Source organism: Pristis pectinata, chromosome 11, assembly GCF_009764475.1.
Source record: "Pristis pectinata isolate sPriPec2 chromosome 11, sPriPec2.1.pri, whole genome shotgun sequence".
Taxonomy (NCBI): domain Eukaryota; kingdom Metazoa; phylum Chordata; class Chondrichthyes; order Rhinopristiformes; family Pristidae; genus Pristis; species Pristis pectinata.
In genome coordinates this window covers 2,961,224-2,981,380 of record NC_067415.1, presented here as the reverse complement: position 1 = coordinate 2,981,380, position 20,157 = coordinate 2,961,224, and the positions used below count along the sequence as shown (strand labels likewise).

General features: G+C 53.2%; 1 protein-coding gene across 2 annotated transcripts in view; it reads right to left on the bottom strand.

Annotated features, from left to right (window-relative positions):
* The window catches only part of LOC127575703 (arf-GAP with Rho-GAP domain, ANK repeat and PH domain-containing protein 1-like), an 82,965-nt gene that overhangs the window by 17,180 nt on the left and 45,628 nt on the right, over positions 1 to 20,157 (bottom strand). For both annotated transcript variants that reach the window (XM_052025681.1, XM_052025680.1), the window contains exons 17-23: positions 16,588 to 16,803; positions 14,396 to 14,501; positions 11,807 to 11,954; positions 11,507 to 11,593; positions 10,578 to 10,646; positions 9,035 to 9,152; positions 821 to 934 (exon numbers count right to left, since the gene is read on the bottom strand). In XM_052025681.1, the coding sequence (XP_051881641.1) occupies positions 821 to 934; positions 9,035 to 9,152; positions 10,578 to 10,646; positions 11,507 to 11,593; positions 11,807 to 11,954; positions 14,396 to 14,501; positions 16,588 to 16,803 (858 nt within the window). The remainder of the gene's footprint in view (positions 1 to 820; positions 935 to 9,034; positions 9,153 to 10,577; positions 10,647 to 11,506; positions 11,594 to 11,806; positions 11,955 to 14,395; positions 14,502 to 16,587; positions 16,804 to 20,157) is intronic.

Sequence of the window (20,157 nt, the reverse complement as noted above, 5' to 3'; positions counted from 1 at the left end):
ACCAGGTCTGCCCTCAGCCTCTGATGCTCCAGAGAAAACAACCCAAGTTTGTCCAACTTATCGTTAATACCCTCTAATCCAGGCAACATCCAGGTGAATCTCTTCTGCACCCTCTTGCCCATGATCTTATTGGATGCATAGAAACATAGAAAACCTACAGCACAGTTCAGGCCCTTCGGCCCACAAAGCTGTGCCAAACATGTCCCTACCTTAGAAATTACTAGGCTTACCCATAGCCCTCTATTTTTCTAAGCTCCATGTACCTATCCAAAAGACTCTTAAAAGACCCTATTGTATCCGCCTCCACCACCGTTGCCGGCAGCCCATTCCATGCACTCACCACTCTCTGAGTAAACAACTTACCCCTGACATCTCCTCTGTACCTACTCCCCAGCACCTTAAACCTGTGTCCTCTTGTGGCCACCATTTCAGCCCTGGGGAAAAGCCTCTGACTATCCACACGATCATCTTATACACCTCTATCAGGTCCCCCTTCATCCTCCGTCGCTCCAAGGAGAAAAGGCTGTTCACTCAACCTGTTTTCATAAGGTATGCTCCCCAATCTAGGCAACATCCCTGTAAATCTCCTCTGCACCCTTTCTATGGCTTCTACATCCTTCCTGTAGTGAGGCATCCTGTAGGGATGCAGAAGCAGAACAAGGGGCCGAATGGTTTTTCCTGCTCCGATTTCATTTTTTCTCCCTTTAGTCAAACCAGTTCAGGACCTCCTCCGGTCTCCCCTATAGGGGCTTCCAACCCGGTGTTGAGAGACCCTGCGTCCTTCTGTAACCCGGGGCTCAGTAACCAAGGCCAGACCTACCCAGGTACATGAGCATGGTTTCTATGGCCGTGTTTTTCTTCACCACCATGTAGCTGTCGGCACCCAGCGAGTGCAGGATGGGTAACACCTTCTCCGTATGATGGAGGGGGCGCTCTGGAAGAGATGGGGACACTGTGAGAGGGGCAGACCAAACGACGTCCTTAACACAGGGTGTGGAATGAGAGGTTAGTACGAGTCATACAGCACAGAAACAGACCCTTTGGCCCAACTCGTCCATGCTGACCAAGTTGCCGATCTACACTAGTTCCATTTGCCTGTGTTTGGCCCATATCCCTCTACACCTTTCCTCTCTGTGTACCTGTCCAAGTGACTTTTAATCAGTGTAATTGTACCCACCTCTTCCTCTGGCAGCTCGTTCCACACACCCACCACCCTCTGGGTGAAAAAGTTGCCCTTCACGCCCCCTTTAAATCTCTCACCTCTCACAAACCTACGCCCTCTAGTTTTGGACTCCCCTACGCTGGGGAAAAGACCGTGACCACCCACCTTAAGATTTTATAAACCTCTATAAGGTCACCCCTCAGCCTCCGTCACCCCAGGGAGAACAGCCCCAGCCTGTCCAGCATCTCCTTATAACTCAAGGCCTCCGGTCCCGGGAACGTCCTTCTCCCACTCCTTTCTCCAATCCCTATCTCTCCAATTCCTCCTCCTCAGCCCCCGCCTTCCCACCACCACCACCCCATTCCCACCTCCCCATCCCCACCCATTTCAATCTCCCCAACCTCCCCATCTCCCTCCCACTCCCCTCTCCCCCATTCCCACCCTCCCACTCCCCTCTCCCCAATTCCCACCCTCCCACTCCCCCATTCCCACCCACCCCCCTCTCCCCCATTCCCACCCTCCCACTCCCCTCTCCCCAATTCCTACCCTCCCACTCCCCTCTCCCCCATTCCCACCCTCCCACTCCCCTCTCCCCAATTCCTACCCTCCCACTCCCCTCTCCCCCATTCCCACCCTCCCACTCCCCTCTCCCCAATTCCCACCCTCCCACTCCCCTCTCCCCAATTCCTACCCTCCCACTCCCCTCTCCCCCATTCCCACCCTCCCACTCCCCTCTCCCCCATTCCCACCCTCCCACTCCCCTCTCCCCCATTCCCACCCTCCCGCTCCCCCATTCCCACCCACCCCCCTCTCCCCCATTCCCACCCTCCCACTCCCCTCTCCCCCATTCCTACCTCCCCACGCCCCTCTCTTCCCTCCACTGTTTGATCAACTCCTCCGCAAACCCATCTCAGCTCTTCCCTCTGCGAGAGAGTTCCACCCACACCCCAACAAAACGGGTGGGCTCCACAGTCCTCTCTTGCCTGGATCCCAATGGATTTAAGCCTCATTTCACAGCAAATAATTCCATGAGACACAGGAGACTGCAGACACTGCAATCTGGAGCAACACACAATCTGCTGGAGGAACTCGGCGGGTCGAGCAGCATCTGCGGAGGGGGAAAGGACAGTCAACGTTTCAGGTCTAGAAACGTCGACAATCCCTTTCCCCCCCACGGATGCTGCTCGACCCGCCGAGTTCCTCCAGCAGATTGTGTGTTGCATGAAATTCCAGGTTGTCCCTCCACTGTGGTACAGACAGTGCCTCACTGTTGGAGATGCTGCCTCAAGCATGAAGTCTAGCCAGTGCCATCTATCCCAGTGGGATGCAGGAGATCCCACAGCAACTGTCTGGAGAAAGACTGGACCTCAGGCCAATGTTCAAGCCTCGACCAACATTTGTAGACCATCACCCACTCCCACTGCCTCAGGAAAGCAGCCAACATAATCCAGGACCCCTCCCACCCCAGTGGTGTCATGACGACAACCTTTCCCTCAATGTCAACAAAACAAAAGAGCTGGTCATTGACTTCAGGAAAGGGGGCGGTGTACATGCACCTGTCTACATCAATGGTGCTGAGGTCGAGAGATTTGAGAGCTTCAAGTTCCTGGGTGTGAACATCACCAACAGCCTGTCCTGGTCAAATCACATAGATGCCACGGCCAAGAAAGCTCACCAGCTCCTCTACTTCCCCAAGAGGCTAAGGAAATTTGGTTTGTCCCCTTTGACTCTCACCAACTTTTATCAATGCACTGTAGCCGAACGCGGAGCATGGCAGAAAAGAAACTGCAGAGACGTGGAGGCTGGACCGGAGCACACTTTACTGAGAGAAGCAAAATGCGCGCACTCGCAAAACTACCCAAGAGCCTCTCCAGCGGACGTGATGTAAGGTCCCTGCTGGGACGCCCACCCCGCAGTTAGTCTACGCCATGCTCCCACGCATGCACCCGCGGCCGCCGATGGCAGTTCGAGTTCTGCAAGTCCGGGCTGCTACACCACCCCCCCAGAAATGTCCATCAGGGGCGTGGGACCCTCAGTCTATGTGTCCTTCTTGGGTGGCCTGCCCCGCCGGCGCGGTGAGGGCACCTTCACGGGCTGCCCAATGTCCGAATGTGCCGGTTTGAGGCAGTTCACTGTGAAGGTCTCCTCGCGGCCACCCACCTCCATGACACACGTAGATCCGTTGTGCCGGATCACCTTAAAGGGTCCTTCATACGGCCTCTGCAGAGGTGACTTGCGCATGCCCCTGCAAATGAAAACGGAGATCCTTGGGGATAAAGGACGGTGTAGTGCCATGTCTGGAGGTCAGAACCGGTGCCAGGCTCCCCGCCTTGTCCCGCAGCTTCGTCAGCACTTCCGCCGGCGTCCCTGCTAGACCTTGGGCCTCTGGCACGAACTCGCCTGGGACCGTCAGGGGGGTGCCGTAAACCAACTCTGCCGAGGAGGTGCCCAGGTCCTCCTTGGAGGCCGTGTGGATGCCCAGTAGAACCCAGAGAAGCTCATCTGTCCAGTTGGGCCCTCTGAGGCGCCCCATCAGGGCTGACTTGAGGTGCCTGTGGAACCGCTCAACCAAGCCATTGGCCTGTGGATGGTACACCGTGGTGTGGTGTAACCGGGTTGCCCAGAAGCTGCGCCAATGCTGTCCACAACCCTGACGTGAACTGTGCCCCTCTGTCGGAGGTGATGTCTGCTGGGAGTCCGAACCTGGCGATCCAGTTAGCGATGAGCGTCCTGGCGCAGGACTCAGTGGACGTGTCCGCTAGCAGCAAGGCCTCCGGCCATCTGGTGAACCTGTCGACCATGGTGAAGATATACCTGGCGCCCCAGGAGACGGGCAGGGGGCCGACGATGTCTACGTGGATGTGCTGAAACCTGCTGAGCGTCGGTTGGAACTGCTGGAGGGGAGCCTTCACATGCCGCTGGATTTTGGCGGTATGGCAGTTGTACGCAGGTCCTGGCCCAGTGTCCAACCTGCTTGTGCAGACCGTGCCAAACAAATTTGTCCACTACCAATTTGATAGACACCCGGATGGACAGGTGGGCCAGGCCGTGTAGCATGTCGAACACCCGCCACCTCCACGCTGCTGGTACCACAGGCCGAGGTCGGCCAGTAGACGTGTCGCACATGAGCCGAACCGCTGTTGGGCCGACGGGGATGTCCTCCAACTGGAGTCCTAAAACGGCAGTGCGATAGGCCGGGATCTCAGTGTCTGCTTGTTGTGCCTGCGCCAGCGCCGTGTAGTCAACCCCTGTGGCTGAGGTGGTCACTGAGTGGATGTGGGGACGAGACAGCGTGTCGGCGACCACGTTGTTCTTCCCCGCGATGTGGCGGATGTCTGTGGTGAACTCTGAAATAAACGAGAGGTGCCTGTGCTGCCGAGCCGACCATGGGTCTGATACCTTTGCAAGGGCGAAGATGAGGGGCTTGTGGTCCGTATACGCGGTGAAATCCCATCCTTCAAGGAAATACCGGAAGTGCCGGATAGCTAGGTAGAGCACTAGCAACTCCCTATCGAAAGCGCTGTACTTCACCTCCGGCGGTCGCAGGTGTCGGCTGAAAAAGGCGAGCAGTCGCCAGTGGCCCTCAACGAGCTGCTCCAGGACTCCGCCGACCGCCGTGTTGGAAGTGTCGACTGTGAGCGCCGTGGGTACATCGACTCTAGGGTGTACTAGAAGGGCCGCCTTCGCCAATGCCTCTTTGGTCTGCTCAAAAGCTTCCATGGACTCCGCGTCCCATGCCACCTCCTTGGCCTTGCCGGCCATCAGACCGAACAAGGGTCTCATGATACGCGCCGCCGCCGGCACGAACCGATGGTAGAAATTTACCATCCCCACAAACTCTTGCAGGCCCTTGACCGTGCTGGGTTTGGGAAACTGGCGGATGGCCTGGACCTTGTCCGGCAGAGGGATGGCTCTTTGCTGGTTGACCCTGTGGCCCAAGAAGTCGATTTCCAGCAGCCTGAACTGGCACTTCGCCGGGTTGATTGCCAGTCCGTGGTCGCTCAGGCGCTGGCAGAGTTGGCGCAAATGTGCCACGTGCTCTTTGCGTGACTTGCTGGCTACCAGGATATCGTCTAGGTAGATGAAGACGAAATCCAGGCCTCACCCCACCGAGTCCATAAGCCTCTGGAAAGTCTGAGTGGAAAGTTCTTGAGGCCAAAGGGCATCCTTAGGAATTCAAACAACACGAAGGGGGTGATGAGGGCTGTCTTGGGCACATCGTCGGGGTGCACAGGGATCTGATGGTACCCCCGGACCAGATCGATTTTTGAAAAGATGGTCACCCTGTGGAGGTTGGCTGTGAAATCCTTGATGTGAGGCACCAGGTATCGGTCAGCAGTTGTGGCGTCATTAAGTCTCCTGTAGTCCCCGCAGAGCCTCCAACCTCCTGTGGACTTGGGCACTATGTGCAGCGGAGATGCCCAAGGGCTGTCCGAGCGGCAGGTGATCCCCATCTCCTCCATCTTCCGGAACTCCTCCTTGGCGAGGCAGAGCTTGTCAGGTGGAAGCCTACGGGCCGGGGCGTGCAGCAGTGGTCCTTGCGTGGGAATGTGGTGCTGCACGCCGTGCTTGGGGGCGGTAGTGGAGAACTGTGGGGTGATGATGGAGGGGAAATCCGCCAGCACCCTGGCGAACTCGTCACCCGAGAGTGTGACGGAGTCCAGGTGGAGGGCCGGGAACTGGGCTTCTCCGAGCTGAAAGATCTGCAACGTCTCAGCGTGGACCAAACGCCAGCCCTTCAGGTCGACCAGAAGACGGTTGGTCCGTAGGAAATCAGCCCCTAGTAATGGCCGTGACACCGCTGCTACCGTGAAGGTCCAGGTAAATCAGCTGGGGCCGAAAAGCAGCTGGATGGTACGCAAGCCATACATCCAGATGGTGGTGCCGTTCGCGGCGGTGAAGTCGGGGCCTGGGGCCACGGTACAGGTGTCCATGTTTGAGGGGGGAAGGACGCTGATCTCAGCCCCAGTGTCCACCAGGAAACGTCGCCCGGAGTGTCGGTCCCAGAGGAACGGGAGGCTGTCGCAATGGCCAGCCGTCGAAGCCATTAGCGACGGTCGGCCCCGGCATTTCCCGGAAAGGCACACGGTGGACAGCAGCGGCACGCGTTTGGCCCCCACCTCTGATGGTAAAAGCACCATTGATCCGAACTCTCATCCTTGTCCCCTGTGGGTCTCGGCGGTTTCAGTTGTGGGGTCTTGGCCTTAGGCTGCGCAGTTGTGGTTAGGCAGATGGAAGCCGCTCCCCGCTGCTTACTCTGCCACAAAATGTCCAACTTGGCCGCGAGGCTGCGCGGGTCACTGAAATCTTCACCCGCGAGGAGGAGGCGAATGTCCTCTGGCAGTTGCTCAAGGAACAGCTGCTCGAATAGAAGGCAGGTCTTATGGCCATCCATGAGCGCCAGCATGTCGTCCATCAGCTCGGATGGCTTGCGGTCGCCCAGGCCGTCCATGCACAGAAGCCGCGCAGCTCGTTCGCGGCGGGAGAGTCCGAAAGAGCGGAGGAGGAGCGCCTTGATCTTAGTGTACCTGTGCTCCGTAGGTGGACGGTGCAGGAAGTCAATGATCTGGCCTGCCACGTCCTGGTCAAGTGCGCTGACCATGTAGTAGTACCTCATGGTGTCGGCTGTAACGCCTCTGATACTGAACTGGGCCTCAGCCTGCTCCAACCAAACGTGGGGCTGAGTGGCCCAGAGAATCGGCAGCTTGAGCGAGACTGCGTTGTGCGAGTCGTTGGGATTCATGTCGCGGGTTCCAGATGCCGTCTGGGAGCGTCGGGGTCACCAAATGTAGCCGAACGCGGCGCGTGGTAGAAAACGCAGAGACGTGGAGGCTGGACCGGAGCACACTTTAGTGAGAGAAGCAAAACGCGTGCACTCGCAAAAGTACCCGAGAGCCTCTCCGGCGGACGTGATGTAAGGTCCCTGCCGGGAGGCCCGCCCCACAGTTAGTCTACGCCGCGCTTGTGCCCGTGGCCGCCAATGGCGGTTCGAGTTCTGTGAGTCCAGGTGGCTACAGCACCATAGAAAGCATCCTATCTGGATGTATCACGGCTTGGTACGGCAACTGCTCTGCCCAGGACTGCAAGAAGCTGCAGAGAGTTGTGGACACAGCCCAGTGCGTCACGGACACCAGCCTCCTCTCCTTGGACTCTGTCTTTACCTCTCGTTGTCTCGGTGTAGCGGCCAGCATAATCAAAGACCCCACCCACCCGGGACATTCTCTCTTCTCTCCTCTTCCATCAGGTAGAAGATACAGGAGCCTGAGGGCACGTACCACCAGACTTAAGGACAGCTTCTACCCCACTGTGATAAGACAATTGAACGGTTCCCTTATACAATGAGATGGACTATGACCTCACGATCTACCTTGTTGTGACCTTGCACCTTATTGCACTACACTTTCTCTGTAGCTGTGACACTTTACTCTGTACTGTTATCGTTTTTACCTGTACTACTTCAATGCACTCTGTGCTAACTCAATGTAACTGCACTGTGTAATGAATTGACCTGTACGATCGGTTTGTAAGACAAGTTTTTCACTGTACCTTGGTACAAGTGACAATAATAAACCAATACCAATACATTCTTTCTAATTATGCATGGAATGATCGGTCTAGATGGCATGTGAACAAAAGCTTTTCACTGTATCTCGGTACATGTGACAATAATAAACCAATTACCATCTCATTGCTGTGTGTGGAATACTGCTGTGCTCAAGTTTTCTACATCCTCAATGCAGGAGATCCCACAATGTCCGATTAAACTAAATCTCTTCTGCCTGCACATGATCCATATCCCTCCAAATTCAAACATCTATCTAAAAACATCCAAAACCCCACTATCCTATCTGCCTCCCCACCACTCCCGGCAGCCTGTTCCAGGCACCCACCACTCTGTGTAAAAAAACTTGCCCCGCTCATCTCCTTTAAACTTTCCCCCACCCATGCCCTCTAGTATTTGACATTTCCACCCTGGGAAACAGACTCTGACTGACTACTCTATCTGTGCCTCTCAGAATTTTATAAACCTCTATCAGGTCTCCCCTCAGCCTCCACCGCTCCAGAGAAAACAACCCAAGTCTGTCCAACGTCTCCTTATAGCTCACACCCTCTAATCCAGGCAACATCCTGGTGAACCTCTTCTGTACCCTTCCTAAAGCCTCTGCATCCTTCACCACCTACACTTCCCGCTGTCTCGATAAAGCAGCCAACATAATCAAAGACCCCCACCCACTCCGGACATTCTCTCTTCTCCCCCCTCCCATCAGGCAGAAGATACAAAATCCTAAAAGCGCGTACCACCAGGCTCAAGGACAGCTTCTATCCCACTCACTATTGAACGGACCTCTTGTATGATACGATGGACTCCTGACCTCACAATCTACCTCATTATGGCCTTGCACCTTATTGTCTGCCTGCACTGCACTTTCTCTGTAACTGTAATACTTTATTCTGCATTCTGTTATTGTTTTCCCTTGTACTACCTCAATGCACTGATGTGATGAATTATCTGTACGGATGGCATGCAAAACAAAGTTTTCCACTGTACCTCGGTACATGCGACAATAATAAACAATTTACCAACTTAAAGAGGAGACCAGAACTGCACACAATACTCCAAGTGCAGCCTAACCAAGGTTTTATACAGACTTATACCTCTAATCCAATAATATCCACTGAGCTTTCAGAAGTAGAGAACTGGATTGGTCACCAGATGAATTCAGAGCAAGTTAACTCAGTTTCTCTCTCCACAGATGCTGCCTGACCTGCTGAGTGTTTCCAGCACCTCCTGTTGTTTTATTTCCGATTACAGTGTAGGTTCCCCCCAGCGGACAGGGGGTCGAAAACGTGGAATAAAGCAACTGAACTGACCCATTTCCTCCCTGTCGATCACCTCAAAGCAACACCAGTTGTCCTTCTCCTTGGTAATTAGCTTGCGGAGATACAAAACGTCGTTGGTCAACTCCTGGGCAGTCATGGTGGCTGGGACCTGAGGGCAGAGAGACAGAGAGAGAATGAGAGGTGGTCTCATTGAAACTCTTAAGGGGGTTGACAGGATGGATGTGGAGTTGATGTTTCTCCAGGGGAATAAGAACAAGGGATGGACCATTCAGAACACAGATCAGTTCTTCATCCAGAGGGTTGGAAATGTTTGGAATTCTCTACCCAAGAGGGCTGTGGAGACAAAGGCACTGAATATATTCAAGACAGAGATCGGTCGGAAGAGCAGCACAGCTGGTCGAGCCTCTGCCTCACAGATAGGTTCGATCCCAACCTCCGGCGCTCCCTGTATGGAGTTTGCACGTTCTCCCTACGACCGTGTGGTTTCCCCCGGGTGCTCCAGTTTCCTCCCACATCTCAAAGGTGTGCAGGGCCGGTGTGCTAATTGCCCACTGTAAATTGCCCCTAGTGTGCGGATGAGTGGCGGAATCTGGGGGGAGTTGATGGGAATGCGAGGAGAATAAAATGGGATTGGTGTCAAATGTAAATAGATTAACGTATGATTTACCTTGAGGCAACTCCTGCAAAGACAAAACAAAGATCAAATACTACGAAGAAAAGTGGGTTACTGGTGAGTTATTCTGAAATCCACATGTAAGATTGATAAGTTATTTATCTAATGGGAATTCTATATATTGCTGGAATATTTTTGGGTCAGTATGGAGTATCTTTGAGCTCTACTTCCTCAGCAGGCTAAGGAAATTTGATGTGCCCCCTTTGATCCTCACCTATTTTTATCGATGCACCATAGAAAGCATCCTATCCGGATGCATCACGGCTTGGTACAGCAACTGCTCTGCCCGGGACTGCAAGACACTGCAGAGAGTTGTGGACACAGCTCAGCACATCACAGAAACCAGCCTCCCCTCCATGGACTCTGTCTACACTTCCCGCTGCCTCGGGAAAGCAGCCAACATAATCAAAGACCCCACCCACCCCGGACATCCTCAGAAGATACAAAAGCCTGAAAGCACATACCACCAGGCTCAAGGACAGCTTCTATCCCACTGTTATCAGACTCTTGAACGGACCTCTTGTATAATAAAGACGGACTCTTGACCTCACAATCTACCTCGTCACGGCCTTGCACCTTATTGTCTGCCTGCACTGTACTTTCTCTGTGACTGTAACAATATAATCTGGACCAACACACAAAACGTGCTGGAGGAACTCAGCAGGTCAGGCAGCATCCATGGAGGGAAATAAACAGTCGAGATTTCAGGCCAAGACCCTTCATCAGGTGTGTTGCTCCAGATTCCAGCAACTGCAGAATCTCTTGGGTCTCAATATATTCTGCATTCTGTTTTTGTTCTACCTCGATGTACTACATATGGAATGATCTGTCTGGATGGCACATGACATCTTGGTACACGTGACAATAATAAACCAATAAACCGATACACGCCAGACGCACCTTCAGACTCAGCTCGCAGTCGGCTTTCTTCTCCTCCAGGTACACGGTGCAGATAAAGTCCCCGGCATTCTGTGGAGGAGACAGGTCACGGTACGAGGTTGGCTCTGTGCCTGGGATCCTGGGACGCGGTCCGTCTGGACCCTAATCTGAGCCCTGGTTATTGACCCCCGTCTGACCCCAGTCCATCCCATGGTCAGTCTTGACCCCAGTCACTGACCCCCCCTATCTGACCTTGGCCTGACCTCTGCTCACTGACCCCTGGTCCCTTACCCCGACGGGGCTCAGTGACTGGGGTTTGGCGGGGTCTGACCCCAGCACCTCTAGACCCCGGCCTGACCTCTGATCGCTGACCCTGCCCAGACTCCTGGTCACTGACCCTGCCAAACCCCAGTCACTGACCCCCGTCTGACTCCAGCCCACCTGGATGCCGACCTGTCTGGTTTACAGCTGGATTTTAGCACCCCCGATGCCCCCTGATATCGTCGGCCAGACCCCTCGCGCTCTCTCTCGACTACAACCCGGGTGGGCCGGTGTCCCCCTGGGTCGGGGGTGACCCGGGGGTGACCACCAGGCCCCCCCTCGCTGGTCCTGAGGCCAAGCCACGGTCACTGCAGTGGACGGTTCAGCTTCAGCGCCGGGGTCCGACCGCACCGGACCACCAGGGGCTGCTCGGACCCACACCCCCTCCCAGAGGGGCAGTCTGGGGCCGAAGGGCAGGGGGAGGGAGAGAGGAGGGACGGGGGAGGGAGACGGGGAGGGGGACAGGGGGAGGGGGTACAGGGGGAGGGGGATGGTGGGGAGGGGGGACGGGGAGGGGGACAGGGGGAGGGGGGATGGTGGGGAGGGGGAGGGAGGGGGGACAGGGGACGGGCGAGGCGGGAGGGGGGAGGGGGGTTAGTGGAGGGGCTGCCCCCGGGGGGACACCCTACCTGGCCGGACTGCATCACGCAGGTGTCCCGCAGTCGGATGATGCTGACGATCTCGTCCAGCTGTCGCTTCAGTTGTTGCTCGTCCACCTGGGGGGAGGGGAAAGGTTAATGCTCACTGAGGGGGGGGGAGCGCTGGGTGGGGTGTGGGGAGGGAGGGGGTGGTGTGGGGAAGGTATGGGTGGTATAGGGACAGGATGACTGTTTGGGGTGTTGGGCTCAGACACAGGGGAACCCGGAGCGGGTGGGGGGGAGGGGGCAGAAGGGAGGAGACGATGAAGCCCCCACCGGAGGGTCACTCACGTTGAAGAGGTGGATGAAGTTGTTGACAAGGTCCTCGACCACCCGGCCGGCCTTGTTGTCCTGGCCGTCGGTCTGGAACAGCGTGGGCCCAAAGACAATGGCCAGGTTGTGCGTGGTCATCTGGTTCTTGTCGGACACCTTCTGTACACTGCAACGGAAACCAACTCATCGCTCAACTGCTGCGCAGAGGCTTCTCCAGGGACCCCTCCTCACCTCATCCCGCCAGCGCTCCTGCCCACCGAAAGCTGGAAAGTGACCCCGGATGCCCGATGTGGCTCCTTCCCTTGGTGTCCAATATCCACCATCCCCAACCCTTAGCCAGGAACCTGAAGACCTTCACAGTCATTGGGGTTGTACACCAAAGGAACAGGACCTCTCATTCACTAACAGATGATCTCCCGGTCAACCTCGTCATGGCCCTTGCACCTTATTGTCTGCCTGCACTGCACTTTCTCTGTAACTGAAACACTATATTCTGCATTCTGTTTTCCTATTGTACTACCTCAATGTGCTGATGTACGGAATGATCCGTCTGGATGGCACGCAAACAGCTTTTCATTGTATTTCAGTACGTGACAATAATAAACAGATTACCAATTTCCTTCAGGCCCCCATGTCCATGCCGACTTGTTTGCCTGTCTACACTAATCCCATTTGCCCACGTTAAGACCGTATCCTTCTATACCATACGTATCTAACTGTGCCTGTCTAAATGCTTCTTAAACACAGTCACTGTATCTGATTCCTGCTCTGGCAGAGTGTTAGTAGTGAGCGTAACGCTATTACAGCGCCAGTGACCCGGGTTCAATTCCAGCCGCTGTCTGTAAGGAGTTTGTACATTCTCCCCGTGTCTGTGTGGGTTTCCTCCGGGTGCTCCGGTTTCCTCCCACGTTCCAAAGACGTACAGGTTAGGAAGTTGTGGGCGTGCTATGTTGGCGCCAGAAGTGTGGCGACACTTGCGGGCTGCCCCCAGAACACACAACGCAAAAGATGCATTTCACTGTGTGTTTCAATGTACATGTGACTAATAAAGAAATCTTAACTTATCTTAACTACTCTCTATGTAAAGCAAAATTACCCCTCAGATCCCCTTCAAATCTCCTACCTCTCACCTTAAACCTGTCTTGTTTCTTACAACGGGGCAATCTGCGTCTCCCCGTTGCCGGTCACTTCAACTCCCCCTCCCACACTATCACTGACATGTCAGTCCTCGGCCTCCTCCACTGCCAGGAGAATTCCAAGCGCAAACTGGAGGAACAGCACCTCATTTTCCGTCTTGGAACCTTGCAGCCGAACTTTAAGTAATCCACCGCCGCCCCCCCCACACCACACCCCCCCACCCCCCAAGCATGCCTCTTCTTTTCTTCCCTTTCCTAGCTTCTCCCTCTTTTTTCTAGCCCCCTTTTTCACCCTCTCCTTACCTTTGACCCACCCCAGTGGATTTAAATGCCCATCTAAGAGCACAGTTGGGGCTGGTTTATTCCAAGGGCAGTACTTCTGACAGGGCAGCACTCCCTCACTGCTAACCTAACTCTTCTAACAAACTTCTACAGATGTGCTGTTGAAAGTATCCTGACTGGTTGCATCACGGTCTGGGACGGCAGTTCGAATGTGCAGGAACGTAAGAAGTTGCAGAGAGTAGTGGACTCTGCCCAATACATCACGGGCACATCCCTCCCCACCATCGGGAGTATCTACAGGAGGTGCTGCCTCAAGAAGGCAACATCCATCATCGAAGATCCCCACCATCCGGGCCGTGCCATCTTCTCGCAGCTCCCATCGGGCAGGAGGTACAGAAGCCTGAAGTCCCACACCACCAGGTTCAGGAACAGCTACTTCCCTTCAACCATTCAGTTCTTGAACCAACGGGCACAACCCTAATCACTGCCTCAGTACAGCAACACCGGGACCACTTTGCACTACAATGGACTTTGTTTTTGTTCTAATTGTGTTCTTTCTTGTATAATTTTGCATAATAGATGTTGAATTTATATTTTTCTTGGGAATGTTGTGTACCTGATGCTCTGTGCCTGTGACGCTGTTACAAGTCAGTTTTTCATTGCACCTGTGCACACATGGACTTGTGCATCTGACAGTAAATTCAACTTTGACTTTGGTGACAATGTTCAGGTCTCTGAAGTGGGGTTTGAATGACACGGGGTGTCTGACCCATTTGGCCCAACCATGGTGGCATTTTTGAGCCTCCTCCCCTCTTTCCTCTGCTAAATCCATCAGCATAACCCTGCATTCTCTTCCCCCTCTGTCATCTGTCCAGCCTCCCCTTAAAGACATCAACATCCCAACCACTCCACACCCTACCACTCTGTGGATAAAGAACCTTCTGCTGAGCCCTTAACTGGATTTCCTGGTGACCATCTTACCTTGGTGATCTGTAGTTAAGGTCTGCCCCACAAGTGGATACATCTCCCCTCCCAGAACTTTTTGTGAACTTGAAGACCAGAGTGTGCCCCCCGCACCCCCCCACCCCCAAGTCAGTCTGTGGGTTGTGGACAAATACGGATTAACCGCCCCCACCCCAATGGGGTTTGGAGGTCCCCTGGCCAAGACTGGCCCGGAGTTGGTGCTTACCAGTAGAGATGGTTGATCAGGGCTTTGAGCGTGGCACGGTTGACTCTAGGCAGGTTGGAGAAGAGTTGCTGATACTGCTGAATCTTCAACCACTCTTCGGGAATCACTGGGATGGACAGAAAGCACAAATGGCCAATGAACTTCACACAACATCTACAAGTCTAACTCCTAACTTCTAACTCCATCTACAAGTTTGCAGGTGATCCCACCGTTGTAGGCCATATCTCAAACAGCGATGAGTCGGAGTACAGGAAGGAGACAGAGACCTTAGTGGAATGGTGTCATGACAACAACCTTGCCCTCAATGTCAACAAAAGAGCTGGTCATTGACTTCAGGAAAGGGGGCGGTGCACATGTACCTGTCTACATCAATGGTGCTGAGGTCGACATGGTTGAGAGATTCAAGTTCCTGGGAGTGATCACCAACAGCCTGTCTTGGTCAAATCATGTAGATGCCACGGCCAAGAAAGCTCACCAGCGCCTCTTCTTCCTCAGGAGACTAAAGAAATTTGGTCTGTCCCCTTTGACACTCACCAACTTTTACCGATGCACCATAGAAAGCATCCTATCAGGATGTATCACGGCTTGGTACGGCAACTGCTCTGCCAAGGACCACAAGAAACTGCAGAGAGTTGTGGACACAGCCCAGCGCATCACGGAAACCAGCCTCCCCTCCTTGGAATCTGTCTTCACCTCTCGTTGTCTCGGTGAAGCAGCCAGCATAATCAAAGACCCCACCCACCCGGGTCATTCACTCTTCTCTCCTCTTCCATCAGGTAGAAGATACAGGAGCCTGAGGGCACGTACCACCAGACTTAAGGACAGCTTCTACCCCACTGTGATAAGACTATTGAACAATTCCCTTATATAATGAGATGGACTCTGACCTCACGATCTACCTTGTTGTGACCTTGCACCTTATTGCACTGCACTTTCTCTGTAGCTGTGACACTTTACTCTGTACTGTTATTGTTTTTACCTGTACTACATCAATAAACTCTGTACTAAGTCAATGGAACTGCACTGTGTAATGAATTGGCCTGTACGATCGGTATGCAAGACAAGTTTTTCACAGTACCTCAGTATAAGTGACAATAATAAACCAACACCAACAGGGATTATCGAGCTGTGGGAATCAGTGGGCGGATCCACAAGCAATAATGTGATGGAACTCCAATGGCTGTCGTCAGCCAATAGGGTCAGAGCTCTGGGCAAGGGGAGCTTGTTGGGTCAGAACTTTGGGGGAGGGATGTTTTTGGCCTCAATGCACTGGGGGAGGGCAGTTGTCAACTCCAGTGCGCCGGGGGGGTTGAGTGCCCTGAACCCATTGGATCCGATATCCTACATGAGGAGCGTACAAGTGATGTTTGACGTCTCTGGGCCTGTACTCGATGGAGTTCAGAAGGATAAGGGGGGATCTCATTGAAACCTGCCGGATACTGAAAGGCCTGGATAGCGTGGACGTGGAGAGGATGTTTCCATCAGTGGGAGAGTCCAGGATCTGAGGGCACAGCCTCAGAATTAAAGGACGTCCCTTTAGAACTGAAATGAGGAGGAATTTCTTCAGCCAGAGGGTGGTGAATCTGTGGAATTCATTGCCTCAGACGGCTGTGGAGGCCAAGTCATTGGGTGTGTTTAAGGCAGGGGTTGATAGGTTCTTGATTGGTAAGGAGGTCAAGGGTCACGGGGAGAAGGTGGGAGACCAGGATGAAGAAAAAAAATCCATGATTGAATGATGGGGCAGACTCAATGGGCCGAATGGCCTAATTTTGCTCCTATATCTTATGGTCTTATGTCCACCCCGAGTTCCCACTGGAGTTTGGATCTTCAGTCACCAGGGAGGACTGGAACTCCAGAAACCTTTCCCCTTCCAGTTTTCTTCCAAGGACTCCTGTGGAATCTGCTCCGTCTCCCTTCTCAAGTTGCACATCCCAGATCACTGGGAATACATTCTCCCCCTCTCCCCCTGGTTCAAGACGTATCCCCTTCCCTCCACAACCTCTGCGCGCACGCGCACGCACACGCACACACACACGCACACACACACACACACACATATTCCCGCCAGTGGGAAGGGGTTCTATCCAAACTCCTGGTAACTCCCAACAAATCCCAGCTGAACCTGCCCTGCAGAGGGAAAGCAGCGGTGCCCTGGACACCCATGACCATTGGTCAAGAGAGCACGCTCGTACTTGATGTGTGGAGCCAGTCTTGGTATGCGTTGTCCGTGAAGATACTCTCTCCAATACTCTCCCTGAAGAACCGTTTCAAAGTGTTGGACACGTCGTCGACTTGATGCTCCCCTTCCCTCAACCGGACACTGCGAGCATTCTTCAGGAACATCTCCAGCAGGCTGGTGGTCTTTGATTTCTGCCCGCTCTTCCTGTAGATGCCTTCGGAAGTTAAGCCTGAGGGATGGACAACACCAGAGGATTAAAGGCAGAATAATTCCATCCAGCCCCAATCCATTGCACCATCTCCTCCTAAAGAGCTGATTGTTGACTTCAGGAAGGGGAAGGAGGGTGAACGTGCACCAGTCTACATTGGGGGATCGACGGTGGAGAGGGTCGGTAGCTTTAAGTTCCTGGACGTTAACCTATCGGATGGCCTGTCCTGGGCCCAGCACATAGATGGAATCACAAGGAAGGTGCGCCAGTGTCTTTACTTTCTTAGGAGGTTAAGGAGGTTCAGCTTGTCACCAAACACTCATAGACTCCTACAGATGTACTGTTGAAAGTATCCTGACAGGTTGCACCATGGTCTGGTGTGGCAATTCGAATGCGCAGGAACGTAAGAAGCTGCAGAGAGTAGTGGACTCTGCCCAATACATCACGGGCACATCCCTCCCCACCATCGGGGGTATCTACAGGAGGCACTGCCTCAAGAAGGCAACATCCATCATCAAAGATCCCCACCATCCAGGCCGTGCCTTCTTCTCGCAGCTCCCATCGGGCAGGAGGTACAGAAGGCTGAAGTCCCACACCACCAGGTTCTGGAACAGCTACTTCCCTTCAAGCATTTGGATCTTGAGCCAACGGGCACAACCCTAATCACTGCCTCAGTACAGCAACACTGGGACCACTTTGCACTACAATGGACGTTTTCTTTGTTCTAATTGTGTTCAGCAGTTAGCGTAATGCTATTACAGTGCTGACGACCCGGGTTCAATTCCCACCACTGACTGTATGGAGTCTGTACATTCTCCCCGTGTCTGCGTGGGTTTCCTCCGGGTGCTCCGTTTTCCTCCCACATTCCAAAGACGTACGGGTTAGGAAGTTGTGGGCGTGCTATGTTGGCGCCGGAAGCGTGGCGACACTTGCGGGCTGCTCCCAGAACACTCTATGCAAAAGATGCATTTCACTGTGTGTTTCGATGTACATGTGACTAATAAACAAATCTTATCTTTCTTGTAAAAATTGTGTATAATTTATGTTTACATTTTTCTTGTGAATGTTGCTTATCTGATGCTCTGTGCCTGTGATGCTGCTGCAAGTAAGTTTTTCATTGCACCTGTGCACACGGACTTGTGCAGATGACAATAAACTCGACTTTGACCACTCAATGGAGCAATGGGGAGAGAGAGGGGGAGGGAGAGAGAGAGGGAGGGAGGGAGGGAGGTTGAGGGGGAGGGGGGGAGAGATAGAACAGTACAGCACAGGAACAGGCCTTTTGGCCCACAATATTATGCCAAACTAATTAAACTAGTAATTAAACACCTAACTAAACTAATCCCTTCTGCCTACACGATGTCCATCTCCCTCCATTCTCCACACATCCTTGTGCCTGACTAAGAGCCTCTTAAACACCACTATCGTATCTGCCTCCACCACCACCCCAGGCAGCGCATTCCAGGCACCCACCACTCTGTGTAACAAAAACTTGCCCTGCACATCTCCTTTAAACTCCCCCCCCCCCCACCTCAAATGTATGCCCTCTCGTCCGAGACACTTCGACCGTGGATAAAGGTACCGGCTGTCCACTCTGTTAGGAAGCACATCTTCCCACCAGGGACACAGAACCATTGACGTGGGCAGCACAACGGTGCAGCAAGTAGTCGGTGAGGGGTAGAAGCTGGGGGGGAAGTTGATGGGAATGGGGGGAGAATGGGCTACAGGGAAAATTAGTGCACACAGTACAGCACAGGACCAGGCCCTTCGGCCCACCACCTCCCCTGGCAGCCCGTTCCAGACACCCACCTCTCCCTGTGAAAAAACACACCTCGTAAATCTCCTTTAAACTTTCCCCCCCTCACCCTAAAGCTACGCCCGCTAGTATTTTACACTTCCAACCTGGAAAAAGACTCCACCCTATCTTTCCCCTTATATGGAGGAAAGGGATTGCCCTGTGAGCTAGCATTGATTCAGTGGGCCAAATGGCCTCTTTCTGTGGACGAGGCCCATGCCCACATCTTCCAGCCTGCATCCTCCAACCATAACTTGCATTTAAATAGCACCTTTAACTTAATATAAACCTTCACTTCACAGGAGTGTTCTTCAGCCTGACACTTTAATTCTCCCTCCCACTCTGCCCTCCCTGTCTGGGACCCCCTCCACTGTTACAATGAGACCCAGGGCAAGCACGAGGAATATCTGAGTAAAAAACCTTCCTCTGATATCTCCCTTGAACTTCCCACCCATTACTTTAAAGCCATGCCCTCTTGTATTGAACATTGGTGCCCTGGGAAAGAGGTGCTGGCTGTCCACTCTATCTATTCCTCTTAATATTTTGTGTACCTCTATCATGTCTCCTCTCATCCTGCTTCTCTCCAAAGAGTAAAGCCCCAGCTCCTTTAGTCTCTCCTCATAATGCATACTCTCTAAACCAGGCAGCATCCTGGTAAATCTCCTCTGCACCCTTTCCAACGCTTCCACATCCTTCCTATAATGAGGCGACCAGAACTAGCGACCGTGACTCTGATCTCACGATCTACCTTGTTGTGACCTTGCACCTTATTGCACTGCACTTTCTCTGTAGCTGTGACACTTTACTCTGTACTGTTATTGTTTTTACCTGTACTACCTCAATGCACTCTGTACTAACTCAATGTAACTGCACTGTGTAATGAATTGACCTGTACGATCAGTATGCAAGACAAGTTTTTCACTGTACCTCGGTACAAGTGACAATAATAAACCAATACCAATACTTGTCGCTTGTGCTTCCCAATCCTCTCTTTCATTTTCATGTCCTGACCTGCTCAACAAATTCAGTCAGCCAGACTATACAACACCATCTAGACTTCACAACACTCATGACACCTTACACAGTCAAAGGAGCTTACCTGCTCCCTCATGGCCAGATTCGTAAAATCATTGGATCGTACGGCAGAGAAACAGCCCCTCTAGCCCACGTTATCCACACTAATTCAACTTGCCTGCATTAGCCCCATGCCCCCTGCTCTGTTCCTATCCAAGTACCTATCCAAACGTCTTTTAAACGTTGTAACTGTGTCTGCCTCCATCACCTCCTCTAACAGCTTGTTCCTGATGTTCACCACCCTCTGTGTGAAAAACCTACCCCTCAGGTCTGCTTTAAATGTTCTCCCCTCTCACCTTAAACCTGTGCCCTCTAGTTCTAGACTCCCTTTCCTTGGGAAAACGATGCTGGCTATCTATCCTATCTATGCCTCTCTAAATCTCTGCCCTCTCACTTTGAACCTGTGCCCTCTAATTTTAGACTCCTTTACCCTGGGTAAAAGGTTGTAACTATCTACCCTGTCTACGGCCCTCATAATTTTATGAACCTCCAGAAGGTCCCCCTTC